Source organism: Eutrigla gurnardus (assembly GCF_963514095.1).
Source record: "Eutrigla gurnardus genome assembly, chromosome: 18".
In the NCBI taxonomy this organism is placed as follows: Eukaryota; Metazoa; Chordata; class Actinopteri; order Perciformes; family Triglidae; genus Eutrigla; species Eutrigla gurnardus.
The window spans coordinates 15,112,162-15,128,836 of record NC_139929.1 but is presented as its reverse complement, the minus strand read 5'-3'; the positions used below and the strand labels follow the sequence as shown (position 1 = coordinate 15,128,836).

Here is a 16,675-nt window from a genome sequence, read left to right as displayed (position 1 = left end):
CTTGTGTCTAAGTCTAACTAATCTACTAAATTAAATATAAACTAAATGACCATCTCATTCTGTGCATTTATATTACAGTCAGCATATCTTAAAAACGTCCTTAGTTAACTTTACTTAGGCCTACGTCACAGGTCACTTCCTGGGTCTGTTTGTGCTCCCTAAGTGTATTTACAACCAACTATGTATCCTATTATAAAACAAGGACTTATAAAATATGACAAAGAGATTCATATCACACCCTTTATTCTGTTAAAGCAAGGCAGACAGTTGTATCCAGTGGCAGCAAAAAAAAACAATTTTTACTCCACATTCAGTATATGTGTATGGTAAAATAATAGCACATTTGATTGCACTTTGAATGGTGACAATCAAATAGGTGTTTCAGTGTTTAAACATAACATAGTCTCAGGGTCTGTCACTTTGGTTTACTCAGTACAGGGTGCACAGTAGTGCTCACTCAGGGGAGCAGTATCGGCCAGCAAAGAGAATGCTCATGGAGGGGTTGTGTCGGATGAAGAAGAGGAAGGGGTGGTCTGCGATGAATCTGGGAGTGATCTGGAAGGAAAGGCACTCCATTATAACAGCAGTGGCTGCAGCAGCCTCCGTTCCCTCCTCGTTGACCTCCACGAAAGCCTTGTGGATGACCTTTGACAGCACCAGGTCGTTTGCCGGGGACATGCCTGTCAGCAGAGGAGAGAGGGTTAAGCAGACTGTCTTGTGTTTGTGCAGAGCATGTTGTTTGAATTTCAAATGCAACCTTTTGGGTTTTGAAAGACCATTTAATGATGTTTCTATATATTTGGTATCAAGGGGATCATTTCATTTATCTGTTAGGTATGTTGAGCTCCAGACATAATTATGTATATACATTTATGGCACATGTCTCACCAGAAAAGTTACTCCTTTCTCTACTAAAAGCGTCCACCATGCCCATGCTGATCAGAATCTCTTTCAGGGGATACAGCTCCTCCATCTTGAATCGAGGAAGCCCCACCTCAATCTTTGTTTCACCCATCTTGTCTGGACGAGTCCACTCCACGAATTTATCATAGGTCAGCTCCCTCTCCAGCTAATGTGGATACAACAGCAGTATTATTCTGTCTGTATGAAATGTGTGTTATGTATGTGAATAGGTGTGCTACCTTCTCCAAGCCTGTTGTGTCGTCATCTATCTCATTGGGCAGGAAGATGAGCATGCTGAGATCCTTCCCTACGTAGGGCATCTCCAGGATCTGTATGAATAAATTCCGCTTTTCATAATATTATCTTATTATCTTAAAAAACATAAGTCTGATGGTTTCATTCGTTGTCAAAGTGGAACCAATTGTTCTTTGGATCAGGATAAATCTGTCCAGTATATGTAATTAAAATAATGTTCTTACCTGTAGCACTTTGATCATAGCACTGTTCTACTTAAGGTAGCCTTGCTGAACATCTACTATTTTACTCAGATGAGGACCTAACACTTGTTTCCATTTTTTCACTCTAACATTATCGGCAATGATATGTTGTGGTTTCTTTCTTTCACCAAATGTAATTATTGTAAGTCGCTTTGGACAAAAGCGTCTGCTTGCCCTAAATGTAAATGTAAATGTAAATCCGTTCATAAACTACACTAGCAGACAAACAGACATTGGCAGAACCACACCGTTGTAAAAAATGAACATTACCTGACAGTTGACCTCAGGAATGGAGGTGTGAGGGAACTCACTTTTCTGGTGCATCATCTTCACCGCCTTAGTGTCGTTCTAAAGGCAGCAGCAAACAGAACAAGCACAACATGTCAGATACAGTAGTGTATATGATTATTATATTATGGTGTTCCCCATCCACCGCTGTTGCAGTGTTACCTTGTTCATTCTAAACTGAGCATCAGTAGTTCTATTCTCGTTGAACGGTTTGTTCCAGTTGCCTTTGAAGTAGATGGCATTGACCAATACCAGCCTGGTCGAGTCGTCGAGCAATACCAGCAAGTCCTTGATTTTATCTGAGGAGCGGTGAAGAGAAAAGACATGGTCGTTAATAGAGAGACAAAGACACAGACATAGCTCTATGTTTTCAACCAGAGCTCAGGAAAATGAGAGATGTACAAAAAAAACGAGTAACATATAGCGCTTAAATGTAAACTCAGAAAACAAATTGAAAAGTAGAAAATAAATGATGAAGAACTTACTTGTCTAATCTCAGTGAGAATGCTACCTACTTTTATCTAACTAGAGTTTTATGTACTCTCATTGGATTTTGAGAAGTATTGCAATGGCTGTGATGGGATTGTTTAACTAAGCAGTTTATTATAGGTTAATTAGTAGGTTGAGTGAGAAGGGGTTGTAGCCGATTCCGTGGTCTGTCCAGGGACCATGGTCTCTGGCACGGACCAGTGGTCACAACCACTAGGGGCGCTAAAGACACTGGTCCCGACCAGCTCCTCAGTGGTCGCGACCAGTAGCTCTGTGGCACGGACCAGCTGGTCTCTGGCACGGACCAGTGGTCACAACCACTAGGGGCGCTAAAGACACTGGTCCCGACCAGCTCATCAGTGATCTGCCCTGTGGTACCTGTGGTCTGTGAAGCAGCTTTAGTATTTTCTCCCCTTTACACTCGTTTTGGCAGCACTGTCAGCTGGATAAATGTCAGATATCATAATCTTTTGTCTATAAAATACACTTTATCAGAATTATTATGATTAATATTGTTATTATTATTGATTATGAAGATCCATGTGGTCGGGACCAGCTGGTTTCTGGCACGGCCGGTGGTCACAACCACTAGGGGCGCTAGAGACACTGGTCCCGACCAGCTCCTCAGTGGTCGCGACCAGTAGCTCTGTGGCACGGACCAGCTGGTCTCTGGCACGGCCAGTGGTCACAACCACTAGGGGCGCTAAAGATACTGGTCCCGACCAGCTCCTCAGTGATCTGCCCTGTGGTCCCTGTGGTCTGTGAAGCAGCTTTAGTATTTTCTCCCCTTTACACTCGTTTTGGCAGCACTGTCAGCTGGATAAATGTCAGAGATCATAATCTTTTGTCTATAAAATAGAATTATTATGATTAATATTGTTATTATTATTGATTATGAAGATCGGTGTGGTCGGGACCAGCTGGTCTCTGGCACGGCCAGTGGTCACAACCACTAGGGGCGCTAAAGACACTGGTCTGTCTTGTGGTCCTTGTCATCTGCCTGTTGTCTTACCGAGTGGTCTTTGGAGTAGTTGTACATTTAATACACCTTCTCCCTTTTCTCATTGTGTTGGCAACACTGTGCTGAATCAATGTAAAAATAATTATTTTGTCTGACAAATATTTTTACTATCAATAGAAATCATAACGGAATAGAAATAACTTTGTCCCCGAGGGGAAATTTGCCTTCGGCACAGTGCTATATTTGTTGCTTCACAGAAACAACACAAAAAACAATTATAAAAACATCTCAAAATATGGAACACAATACATTTTAACAGTTTAGTTGTTCAACAGCTTGGTTGAAGTCAGGAAAAATGATAACTTCAGTCAGTATGATTTCTATTGATAGTAAAAATATCACTGTCCAGCTGACAGTGCTGCCAAAACGAGTGTAAAGGGGAGAAAATACTAAAGCTGCTTCACAGACCACAGGGACCACAGGGCAGATCACTGAGGAGCTGGTCGGGACCAGTATCTTTAGCGCCCCTAGTGGTTGTGACCACTGGTCCGTGCCAGAGACCAGCTGGTCCGTGCCACAGAGCTACTGGTCGCGACGACTGATGAGCTGGTCGGGACCAGTGTCTTTAGCGCCCCTAGTGGTTGTGACCACTGGCCGTGCCAGAGACCCGCTGGTCCGTGCCACAGAGCTACTGGTCGCGACCACTGAGGAGCTGGTCGGGACCAGTGTCTTTAGCGCCCCTAGTGGTTGTGACCACTGGCCGTGCCAGAGACCATGGTCCCTGGACAGACCACGGAATCGGCTACAACCCCTGCTGGGTTGAGTAGCTTCGACTTATAATATTCCAGTGTCATGAGGTCACCTGTACTTGCACTTATGTCACATGTTACATGAGCTGTAGAATGGACCTCCTGACACCAGTACAGCTGGCAAGTCAACATGGACCTACGGACACCAATGAGTGGTTCGTCCATCCGCATCTTTATTTCTCACCAGGAAATCATACACTGATTTCCACCACAATGGCTTTAAAGGTTCAACTAAAAATTTTAAATATAATGCCAAACGAAGAGTTGGAAGATGGCAGACTCAGGTTGCTCAACTCAAAATACAATTTTTTTTTTCATGATATGGAAAAGCCTCGACCCTAGATGTAGTTCCCAAACTATATAATAATGTGAGTTCTACCTTCTGTCTGCTTCTCCACCCAGTTGTTGATGTTGATCCTGGCCTCCTCCGCGCTGTTTCTGAAGTCCACAGTCTCCAGCTCAGCGTTGTAGAACTTTCTGGTTTGTGCTAAGAAATCCTGGAATCATCAACGACACATTTACTGATTCTGATCACCCAATCAAAATAATCCCTTCGCTAAACTCTAGTTTGTGGAATTAAAAGCCAGAAAAAGTAGTGTAATGCTCACATGCTTGTATACTTTGTATACTGACCTACTGTCCATTCCTTCATTCATCATTCCTTCTTACAAACTTACAGATTCCTATGTATGCCTCTCATTCACCCCAGCCTAAGAATATGTCAACAACAAAAAAACACTCCTACTCATGAAGATGCTGAAACAAACCTCAACAAACTGGTATGACTGCTCTCCGTACAGTCTGTTGGCGACACTGAGGGCATACTGAGCATCGGCCTTATTGAACTCTCTCAGGTGTTCAGCAAAGCTAGCATGGACATCATCCTGACAATCCTGGGTTTTCAGGGTCTGTGGACAAAGTAGGCAAGTGTTACAGAGATGCACTGAGCACATGATGGACCAGTCTATAATAAACATTATATTAGACTGCAGAGAACATGCAAGTCATTTACATTAACGCACAACATCCCAACACGGACTGAAAATTATGGCAAAGGGCAAAGCAGCCATTAAATAGAAGACCGACGTGAAAACAGGACAAGGAACACTTTAACACCGACTTTAAAGAACCCATGGAAATGCCTTCCCAAGATTTTCCAGAAACCTTCACATGAACGCACACGCCATCCCTCCACCATGTTGGTATTTACATGGTTACCGCCAAAAACAAATGTCCAATCGTCCAAATCAGAAGACATGAGCCATCATTTTGGGTAGAAAGTCATTGTGATACTCCTTAAATGTGGTATTAACCACATACAAGAGTGCTATGAAGGTCAAAACACTAAGATAAGCTATACATACAAAACAAAACTGTTTAATAAATGTCTACTTTTTTGAAAGTGAGAATTAAGTCTCACACTTTGGTTTCCTGCAGGTTCAAGAGATAAAAAGATTTCACTATTAAAACAAGACAGGACCACATTTCTGTGTATTATGTAATACTATTGGGCTTCAAGTTGATGGACACACCCACTAAACCTTCAGGGAACACCATTCAACTTGAGCGGCTCCCATGACTCCCTGGCATTGTCGTGTTTTCTCCCCCCAAAATTCTCTTTGGAACCAGCAGCTCTTTGTCTCCAGGATCCCCTCACCAGATGAAACCAGACCGTTAGTTAAATGCCCCTCAGTTAGCTTATCATTCCTCTGGCTTTGTTACCACCTTCTGCAAAAATGGTGGCATTTTGGACGGGGCCTGCTACATCATCATCATCTGCTCCATGTCTGCTTCTGTAAGCTGTGGCTTCTGGACTCAGTAAAGCGGAGGACCTACAGTAGGGGTGCAACTGACTGTTAAGTGGTGATGTGTGGGTTGAGTCGCGTTCTGCAGGCCTTGTGTGGTACATGATAGTGGTAGACCAATTAATGGCATTTTGAGATAATCGGCATCGGCCAATGCCTGCGCTCACAAGGCCGATAAACTAGTTAAGCAAACAGACAATGCACATTTTAGATTTTCACATATTTTTCTGTGTTCAAGTGTTAAATAAATGTTAATTTAAGTTCCGAAATGTAGTGTCTCATTTCTTCTTCTTATTAAATTGCTGTATTTTATCAGATGCAAAAAAAACCAAGGTTCAAGGTTCTTTATTTGTCACGTGCCCAGAGATACAACGTTAAACATGATAACAACTAAAACATGATATCGTTATTATAGATCGGCCATCGCTCGCCCTGCTCTCTAAATATCGGCATCAGCCAATGAAAAACCCATATCAGTCGACCACTCGTACATTACCCTTAGATTGGGAAGACGTTTCAAACCCATCTCCAGCATAAAGCAATAGGGAGATGATCATCATATGTTGGCGGGAAGATAAATGACAAGTTCTCCAATCTTGGATTATGATATTGCTGCCCAACAGGTTATGCATGCACACATTTTTTTAATCACCAGAACTCATGACACACCTTACAAAAAACTACCAGAAATCAGTTGGACTGTGGAACTACAAACTGTGTCCGGTAACTTTATCACAGAGTCAGCATCCCACATTAGCTGTCTTATTGGTGTCAACACTTCCTCCCCATGCTTTCGCTCTTGCTTTATCTCTGGTGCAGCCTTGCTGAAGTCTTCTTGGCTGAAGCGCAATAGTTCTATCTTCTGGAACAATTCCAGCATTTATACTGGAGACACAATTCATTCATAACAGTAAGGAGCTGTGTCCACACTGCTTTGCACAGTGAACTCTTTTAAAAGGCCGCACATATAACACCAACGCTTCAAACAGCCTGCTAATAAACCATCTGTCACTGCGTTAAAAGTCAGCAGGAAATAATGAGGACAAAATACTGGAAACTGCTGCTATCCTTATAACTCTTCTTTAATGAATAGCTTTAAAATACATGTTGTAGTCACTACCTTCTGTAATACTCTAATCTTCCACAATATTCTCATTTCAAATGACTGGAAGAAACCTGGTGGATTTAGGATGAATTAAGGCTCTGCCCTTCAATCCTACAACCCCCCCCCCTGTCCACACCCCACACACCCCCCAGCCCTCCCCCCCTCGAAAGATCATTTTAGAAGACACAGTCTGTGGAGATGCCCTTAATGGAGTGCATTTTACTGTGTGAAACCTGCATCATTTAATCAACACAAAGCAATGAGGCTACTTTTCAGGAGTAGAGCATGTTTGTGTGAGTGTCTGTGTGTGTGTGAGAGAGAGAGTATTGTACCTCTGACATCTGTGAGTATGTGTTGCCTCTGGCCCCAAGCATCACCATAGCCAGAGCTGAAGAGATGCTGAAAGGGGAGAAGAAGACGTTGACGGTCTTGTCGTCATCTCCAAACTTTTTGAGCAAATCCAAAGCGAAGGTGGTGTTGGCCTTGGACAGAGGGGTTGGTGATGCCATTGTGCCTACAACGAAGGGAGGGCAACGCATTCATTATGACAGTACAAATTAAAATCATGTTTTTATCTCTTAAGCTGATATTCTCTTGTTGGGCCAAACTCCACTGAAACGTGTTAACTTATTCTCTGTATATAAATTCCTGACACACCATATTAAGACAATATCTACACCGGTAAGATTCAGCAAACATTAAATAGACTAAACACAGTTAAATCAATATGTTTTTTTGTAATTGGTTCAATTTCCCTAACCTTTACCCAACTAAATATATTGTATTGGATTGTAAATATATTCACAAAACATCATATATTCAAGAAAGTGTACTTCCGGATTTTCCCGTGCTCTCGGATAGCACAAGAAAAGTATTCTTACATACATACATACTTACGGAAGCCCTAAACGGCCATGCATACATACATTTTATTTCCTCCGTTTTCCCGTGATAACGAGATAATTCCTCCGTTTTCTCGTGATAACGAGATAATTTCCCTCCGTTTTCCCATGATAACGAGATAATTTCCCTCCGTTTTCTCGTGATAACGAGATAATTTTCCTCCGTTTTCTCGTGATAACAAGATAATTTCCCTCCGTTTTCTCGTGATAACAAGATAATTTTCCTCCGTTTTCTCGTGATAACGAGATAATTTTACTCTGTTTTCTCGTGATAACGAGATAATTTTACTCCGTTTTCTCGTGATAACAAGATCATTTTCATCCATTAGGCAATAGGCGAGATATCATGAGTGACATCCCCTTGAACACAGGTAACATTAAGCGTAGTTCTGTTTGTTTGTGATTTGTATTTTGTGCAAGGAATTAATTCATCCGGGTATTTTGTTTTCTGAGCCCCCCAGAATGAATGAATGAATGAATGAATGTATTTCAAACATGTGAATGATACATTACACTTGATGAACTAGTCGATAAAAGCCGTATGTTTGACAAGGAGAAGCAAGAAGCATTTAGCTTATTAATTCCTACCGCTTCTCCACTTAGTACCTAAGTATAGGTTATCTTACTTCCTGTGTATCCTGTGTAACACTTCTGTCATTCATTCAGCTGTGCCAAAATGGATGATTCGTTCCTTGCTGCCTTGAGGGATAGAGGGATACCTGATGCAAACCTAGAGAAAATGTCACAGGACAAGGTAAATAACATCAACATAACACAATAACAACACTTCCCAACACGCTATCATGACATGGGACCAATGGATGCCTTGGAGGTCTAGGTGTTGATGATGATTTTGTTATTAAAAGATCATAGGCTACTTACCTGATGTTTATGTAAGAGAAATATTAATAGATGAGAAACGTTTTTACTTACCTGGTCAAGCTGTAAAATGAGTAAGACTGATGATAAAGGGGAAATTACCTGCTTTGATAAGGAAATGTTTGCTGTCCTGGTAAATTGGCTGTGTTGTTGTGTTATGTGCAGTGAGCTAATTTCTTTTTCACTGTTCAATGATTATCTACAAGACAGCCAAAAGTCCTTCAGCTCATGTCAAAAACCTTTTTGGGTTTTGCAGTTTTGCAGTTAATTGAACAAAAAAAGGGAACATGTAAATATTGCATGCTCGACATCAATAAGGATGCTGTCGTTATAGAAAGAGAGACATATTTCTGTTTAGTTTTCTTTTTCTCACATAGCCTAAACTAAATCCTGCTAAAAATGCTGACAATCCTCATTGCCCCAGCGTATTTCTCATAATGGTTTGCTTATCCTTAGATATAAGTGATGGAACAGCTATTTAAATGTGTCATGTTATAATTTGAAATTCTTAGAATTGGAAAATACTGTAACCCAACGAAATAGTAATGAAAATCCTTCTGAAAACACAAACCCCGAATCTTGCCAATCGGTTGTGAAATACCCCTTATTGGTCTACAGTAAAGGAATAGTTCACGTTCATGTTAATACTAATGCGTTTTTTATTGTTGTTGTTTTTTAACCTGGCAGGTGGACCAAGATGTTGTCAGGATGCTGGATGAGGAAACCCTGTCAAAGTACCTTCCTCATTTTGGAGACCGTGTGTTTGCCAAAAATTGGACAGGCTCAGCCTCAGCAGAAGCTGGGAGCAATGCAGATAAGAAAAATAAACTTATAGAACGCATACGAGCTAAAATGAAACTTCCAAGCTCTGGCCAAGCAACAACAAGCTCCTCAAATCATCATTGCTCAGGACTTGGTTTGGGAAACAAGAATGCTGCACGAAAAACAAGAAAAATTTAACTGGGTTGGATGAATTTTCAAGATGGTTATTTCAGGCAGGTTAGAAGACCAACTGGTGGGGGCACAAGAGAGATCATTGCCAGGAAAGATGACACTGTGAACAAACTTCTAGGAGATGGGAAGAAAATATTCTTTCCCAAGGGGAAATCGTCAGAAGGAAGAGTTGAGGACTTTGACTTCACACTTTGTGTTATGGGCTCAGAGGAGCCCTTAGATGACACACTCACAGTTGGGGCTTTGTACGATACAACTCATCATAAAATACTCAGGTTGTACATTTGCTCAAAGAAAAGACAAAGTGATGATTCAGATTTGAGTGACTCATCAGCACAAGCCAAGTCACCAGAGAGATCCCAGGCAGCAGAGGCTCCCACCTCATCAGATCTTTCTCCCAAATCTTCCCTTCATACCATGTCACCTGAGTGCTCTTGGAACTCTCTGTCCTCTCTGTCCTCGGATGGGCCTTTGTCTAGCTCCAGCCCTATCATGCATGCATGTGTACCATCAACCTCGATTTCTGATTCTACCTCAACTTCTCAGACATCTGAACCATTTATGGCCCAGACATTTAGTCTATCTCCTGATAATGAAGTTATTTTCCTTGATGATGATGGAAATATTTCCTTGGATATTCTCTGTGACACATTGATTTATCAGCCTCGCCATGCTTCTGAGCAGCAGGCATCAGATAATGACATTGAACTTCAAGTGGATTCCAACCCTGCCTCCAGTACCAGAGATTGCACAATGATCCAGCAAGTGATAGAAATCGAGAATCCTCAACCCATAAACTTGCCCATAAACAGCGAATGTGACAACTCTGCTGATAGTCAGCCTCCATTTGAAGTCATAAATCAGGAAGCAAGTTCAAACCACACCTCAACAACCAGCTCATCTGTCAATTTCTATGAGAATCCAGAGAACGTAGTTGAGAAGCAGACCATTATTATTCGCACAGTGCATTGTCTGTCTGACATGATTGAGGCATTTTCAGATGAGAATATACTAGATGCCAATATTGGATTTAGGCGTGTGCTGGAAAATGGTGAGTTGGAGACTGGAGTTGGAGGTGGGCTTGTTATGGACTGCCTCACTGATTTCTGGAACCATTTCTATGCATCAAGAACCTCTGGAACCACTTACAAGATCCCCACATTGTATCATGCCTTTCAAGAAAGGGAGTGGAAAGCTGTTGCCCGTATTCTGGCATTTGGATGGCAGAGATTTGAATACTTACCAGTTCAGCTGGCTCTGCCATTTCTTCATGAAGTCCTTTCCATATCTTCAAAAAACTGCAGCCTTATGGAGGTATTTTTCAACTATGTCAGCCCCACTGAGAAGGATGCACTTACAGAGGCTTTGACTGATTTCAAGGGAGCTGATATGGAAGAGCTTCTCACCATTCTGAGCAGTCACAACTGCACCACTCTACCAACAGAACAAAATTTACCAAGATTGTTGGAAGAAATTGCACACAAGGAGTTGGTACAACAGCCATCATTTATAATAAAGTGCTGGAAGCCAGTCCTGGAAACTATTGGAGAGTCTTTGAGTGGTGGAGTGCTGGACAAGATCCTTGCTGATCTCCAACCAAAGGCAAGAAGTATCACAAAAAACATTCAGTTTCCAAACTCAATGTCACCAGTAGAGAGGACCACCTCTCTTCATCTTCTGAGATTTGTCAGAGAAATTGATCAGAGAGAGATTGGACAATTCCTTAGGTTCTGCACAGGGTCTGACCTTTTTCTGTTAAAAACCATCAAGGTTACATTCACCAACATGTCTGAGTTCTCCAGGCGGCCTGTGGCACACACCTGCGCTTGTGGACTGGAACTTGCATGCAACTACAGCACTTATTCAGAATTCAGGTCAGAGTTTCTGTCTGTGTTGCAAAGCGGAATATGGGTGATGGATATGGACTAAACATGCTATGTGAAGTGAAGACCTCAGAATGGTCATGGTTGTGATGTTCTTAAGAAATTGCACTGATCTTTAGCTATGAACCTGCACATGTATACATCCATCAGGGAGCATAATCATAGATTATACCCCTTAACTACAATCAGCCACTGGGTGTCAGTATTTCATGTACATCAGTGTCATGAAGACCATAAATGCTATTTTATGTACAAACATTTCACTAAGGGCTAAGAATTTTCAAAGACTACAACATATTGTTCTTAGAGGCGCAATGTTGTGTTTGTTGTGATTTGTAAATATTGATGTGTTTTCACTACAAAGGTGAAACGGTGGCTCACCTAAAGCCAACAATGTCCGAATAACTTCATAATGTTTCATGCTTGAAGAAACTTTAATTTTCTTTACAGAGATAATGCATTTTGATACATTTTACAGTTTTGCCCAAAAACTTGAAGTTGTTTACAAAAAGGTTAAGAAACTTAAGTTATTTTTGTTGAACCTATATTGTACCAGATAGCAAATTCTAAAGCAAAGTTATGCATTTATGTTTTGAATGCACATGTTGGTCCTTTTTGTTGTTTTAAACTGTTGAATTTTACCCAGAGGTACTGTTAGAGAATTACAGTTTCATGAATATTGCATTATTCCAGAACATGCACTTTAACAGGGAGCAGCAAAGTCTGGTAGCTCTGAGTATTTCTTGTCAAAAATTCTCATTACGAATTACTGAGTTGTTGCAGTGTGATGAGAATAACAGGAAATATTTTGTATTGTATTTTTGCAAATGTTTTGCATTAAACTGATCCTCAAATTTAAATATGATGTTAATTAGAGTTGAGCCGGATACTCGGCTGAAACGAGTATCCGGTACGGATAAAGCACTTTTGCCGAGTACGAGTATTATACGAGTAATAGGCTACGAGTCAATATCTGTGCTCGGATTAAATAAAAATCCTCATTGGGTAGCTGACTGTGTCTGCGTCCTGTGATATGCTACAGCCCCTCCCCTACACACTCGCAGATGTGTTGTTGTGTCCGCTCTGATCACTCACACACAGAACAGCTCTCTGTCTCTCCCTCAGTCACTCAGGTTCGCGGGTCGTTTTCCGTTAATGTTTAGGGTTTCTTTCTTCAGCTTCAGGTTTGTTATTACTTAGGTTGGTACTTACTTATGAACTAGTAGAGTTCTGGTACTTCGTTCAGACGTGGTGCCGACTCGCGTTGCGTCTCTGCCTGTCGGAGATTTTTCTTTTTCTTTTTTTAACCGTCATCTGGCTGCCTGGCTCTAACACTTTCTAGCTGTATTTCGTGAAAAAATAAAGCTAGTAGTGGTATAAATATCGCAAATTATGCTAGTACACACACACACACACACACACACACACACACACCTGGTGTGGGGAAAAAAAAAAAAAACCCAAAAATATATATATAAAAAAAAAAGATCACACTGATCATAAAAAAAATTAAAGTTAAAAGAAAAAAGTTATTGTTGAGTATGAAATCTCTTGTTCATTACATTTTACTTGATAATTGCAACCGCATGTGTTGTATTCATTGTTGCAAAACTTGTTCTGTAAATAGTTCGTTTGCTATCGTGATCAAAACCATTGATCTGAAGCTCAATGCTGATGCTGTCCTGTAAATAGTTTTCTAATCAGCAACAAATAACAATATCTGATCAGCCCATATCAATTGCATGCTTAAAATAACATACCAGTTAAAACCTTGCTCATTTCAAGACAACCAGACCCACTTCCGGGTTAAATCCCGCCCACTTCCGGGTTAGGCCCCGCCCATTTCCGTATTTCATATGGTTAACAGATACAGATAATGCTGTACTCGCTCATCCCTAATGTTAATCTTATTATTTCACAGTCAAATCATATTTGGTGAGAGAATACTGATTTCCAGTGCTGGATAAAACAAGGTGGACCAGAGAGGCTACTTATAGTGCACACCTTTTAGGTGAGTCAATCTATGAAAAAAAAGGGCTTAACCCCAAAAAAATTGATACAAAAGGTTTTTCAATGGATTCTAGTAGTATTTGGTGTGCTGAATAACATACTAAAAGTATACCAAAATATACCTCCCAGAAAGCCCTAATTTCCAAGATGGCGGCCGAAATGGCGGCGGGGAGCTTGAAATGGCTATATCTCAAATTGAAAAAATGTTGCAAAGGAATTTTCAACTGATTCTGGTACCTCTGGACATGGTTACGAACATACTAAAAATCTAGGAAAATACACCTTCCGGAAAGGCTTCATTTTCAAGATGGCGTCCAAAATGGTGGCCGGCCAAGCTTAAAATGGCTATACATCTCAAAAGAAAAAGATTATTCGAATGATTTTTCACTTGATTCTGGTACCTGCAAATATGCTTATGAACATACTAACAATCTAGGAAAATATACCTCCCAGAAAGGCTTCATTTTCATAATGGCGTCCAAAATGGCGGCCGGGAGCTTAGAATGGCTATATCTCAAATGGAAAATGTTACAAAAGAATGTTTCAACTGATTCTGGTACCTCTATAAATTAAGACCGTGCGACAAATCTAGGTAAATATAACTGCTAGAAAGGCATCATTTTCAAAATGACTGCCTGATGGAATAGGGGAGCATGGTTCTCGTGCTTGGATGCGGGAACGGACAGGTTCCCATGCTTTGTGCGAGAAAAGCACCCTCTCTAGCTGTGTCCCAATTCAGGGTCTGCAGCCTTCGGAGGCTGCATTTGAAGGCCGCTTACGTCACAGAGCTGCGCGAAGGCTGTCCCAATTCGTCTAAATTCGAAGGCTCCTCCAAATGCGGCCGACAAATGTGTCCTCCTTTCCCCCGTATTCGGAGGATGCACCGCTCCCAGCCGGAGATAAACAAGCCGTCGGTGTCGCCGCAGCCGCCTCTCCTCTTGCTCAAAAAAAAATTAATAAAATTAAATTAAAAGAAAAATATTTATATATATATATATATATTAAAAACTCTCCATCATGTTCGTCTGTCGTATTTTTGTTTTGACCGGTGTTTTTCCCGGGCTTGGCCGGCAGAAGTGATGACGTCGCGACGCAATCAGGAAATGCTCCGTAGGTTAGACCGTCCCATTTACCGACGGTTGACCCAGCCTTCGGAGGAGTCTCCGAAGGTGTCGCCTCCGTAGACCGCGAAGGCTGGGTCCTCCGAAGGCTGCAGACCCTGAATTGGGACACAGCTTCTCTCTCTCTCTCTCACTCACTCACTCACTCTCTCACTCTCTCTCTCTCACACACACACACACACACACACGCACACACAGTGGAAGGGGGAGTGTCTTCTTTATATGACTTGCTCTGCTTCTCATTTTCTGTTCATTTCCCATTAGACTTACTTCGAGTAAAGACCTAACTTGTAACTTGAGCAGCAGCAGCATATTCGATTCATTCAAACAACAGCCTTTTAAAAGGCTTCCAAACAGTAGATTGACTTACATTGGTGTCAATTAACTGAACCCATTTATTATTATTATTATTATTTCTTTTGAGGGGTGGTCATTTTACTTTGAGTCAGCTTAGTTTCACTTAGAGAGAAGATTTTGTCCAAGACCTTGCCTTGCTTTATCGCTAGGTTCAAGATGAGTGCATTCAGTGACCAGATCTGTCCCATCTGCAAATTGAAAGATGGAAGTGATTTAGTTGAGATTCGTCAGAAGGGTGCTGATGGAATCAATGAAGCTAGTGTTAAAAGAGGTGACAGTATTGTTGTTACTGCTGGCATGAAAGTTCATCCAGAGTGCCGCAGATTGTACACAAATAGTCGACAGATTTATTTACATTTACAGAAGAAACAGAGCAGTGATTCCAGTACCAAAAAAAGGACTACTAGGCAGTCTGAAGATCCATTTAATAACCAAACTGATTGCCTTTTCTGCGGCACAAATGTCCATGAAGGAAGTGCCGACTACAGTTATGTGAAAACAGACAACTTTGCAAAGTCTATATTGCAAAGCTGTGATAAACGAAATGAGGAGTGGTCATTGAAAGTCAAATGTAGAATTGAATACTATCGTAGTGATCTACATGCTGCAGACTGCGTGTATCATAACGCTTGTAGCACACATTTCCGGTGTGACCGTGATGTTCCCACGCAATTTCAACCTGATTGTCAACCAAAGTGGAGGAAGGCTGGAAGGCCAAAGAATGAGGACCAAGAACAAGCATTCTCAAAAATGTGTGCTTACTTTGAATTGAATGATGATGGACAGCTGACTGTTTCTGCACTTAGGTGTAAAATGCAAGAGTATTTGTCTAATGCTGATTCCACCCCATACGGTAATCAATACCTAAAAACACTGCTGATGCAACGGTATGCGAATAGCATATTTATTGCAGAAGGAGATGGCTTAGATTGTATTGTTACAATAACAGAGAAAACATCAGACATCCTCAGATCCTACTTCAACAACACAAAACAAACCAGGGATGAACGCTTACCTGAAACAGAAGAGTCTGAGAAGGGACGCTTACTTGAAACAGCTGCAAAACTCATAAAAAGTGACATAATGACAAATGTCCCACCTGTTAATGAGTACCCGACTACAGACACACTCACACTCCAAAATGCCCTTGATTATATTCCAAAATCACTCCATATTGTGTTAAAAGCTTTGTTTGTCGGTAATGAGACAGAGCAGAAAATTGCTAGCATTGGCCACGCAATTGTACAAGCAGCCCGACCGCGAGCTGTACTTGCCCCTTTGCAAATTGGCCTTGCAGTGCAAATGCACCATTTAAACCGATCTAGGTTCATTTTAGATACGTTGAATAAGATGGGATTCTGCTCTTCCTATGCTGAATTGCAGAGGTTTGAAGCGAATGCTGCAAATTGTACTGCTCCCAACATGCTTGGTAACGATATTGATGTGTCGAACACGACCGTCTTATTTGCAGCAGACAATGTAGATCGCAACATTCTAACAATTGATGGGAAGGGGACATTTCATGGGATGGGCATGATAGCTGCCTTGACACCAGGACAGAAGACAAACCAAAGGATCCCGAGGTTCAAAATGAATGAACTGAATATTGTACAGAGCTCAAAAGTTGCGATAATAGATTATCACTTTGCCAAACACTTTTGCAGAGACACAACATTTAAAGAACTTCCAAGACTCACAGAATCTAACAAGAT

The 16,675-nt window shown here is 41.3% G+C and overlaps 1 protein-coding gene across 1 annotated transcript; it reads right to left on the bottom strand.

Annotated features, from left to right (window-relative positions):
- Nucleotides 1-226: 226 nt before the first annotated feature.
- On the bottom strand, nt 227-7,388 carry LOC311029270 (leukocyte elastase inhibitor-like). The gene is made up of 8 exons (XM_084034340.1): nt 7,190-7,388; nt 4,715-4,855; nt 4,327-4,444; nt 1,851-1,987; nt 1,671-1,748; nt 1,143-1,232; nt 889-1,069; nt 227-680 (listed from the first exon to the last, which is right to left on the bottom strand). Exons 1-8 carry the CDS (start codon nt 7,364-7,366, stop codon nt 454-456), a joined length of 1,149 nt encoding a protein of 382 aa, XP_083890466.1. The 5' UTR covers nt 7,367-7,388; the 3' UTR covers nt 227-453.
- Between the last annotated feature and the right edge of the window lie 9,287 nt (nt 7,389-16,675).

What these genes read in the sequence shown, in the direction of transcription:
- LOC311029270 (XM_084034340.1), bottom strand. Translation starts at nt 7,366, where the DNA reads ATGGCATCACCAACCCCTCTGTCCAAGGCCAACACCACCTTCGCTTTG. An exon ending in TTCCTGAGGTCAACTGTCAG is followed by an intron (nt 1,233 to 1,670) that starts GTAATGTTCATT and finishes TTATTCATACAG; the next exon opens with ATCCTGGAGATGCCCTACGT. An exon ending in ACACAACAGGCTTGGAGAAG is followed by an intron (nt 1,070 to 1,142) that starts GTAGCACACCTA and finishes TATCCACATTAG; the next exon opens with CTGGAGAGGGAGCTGACCTA.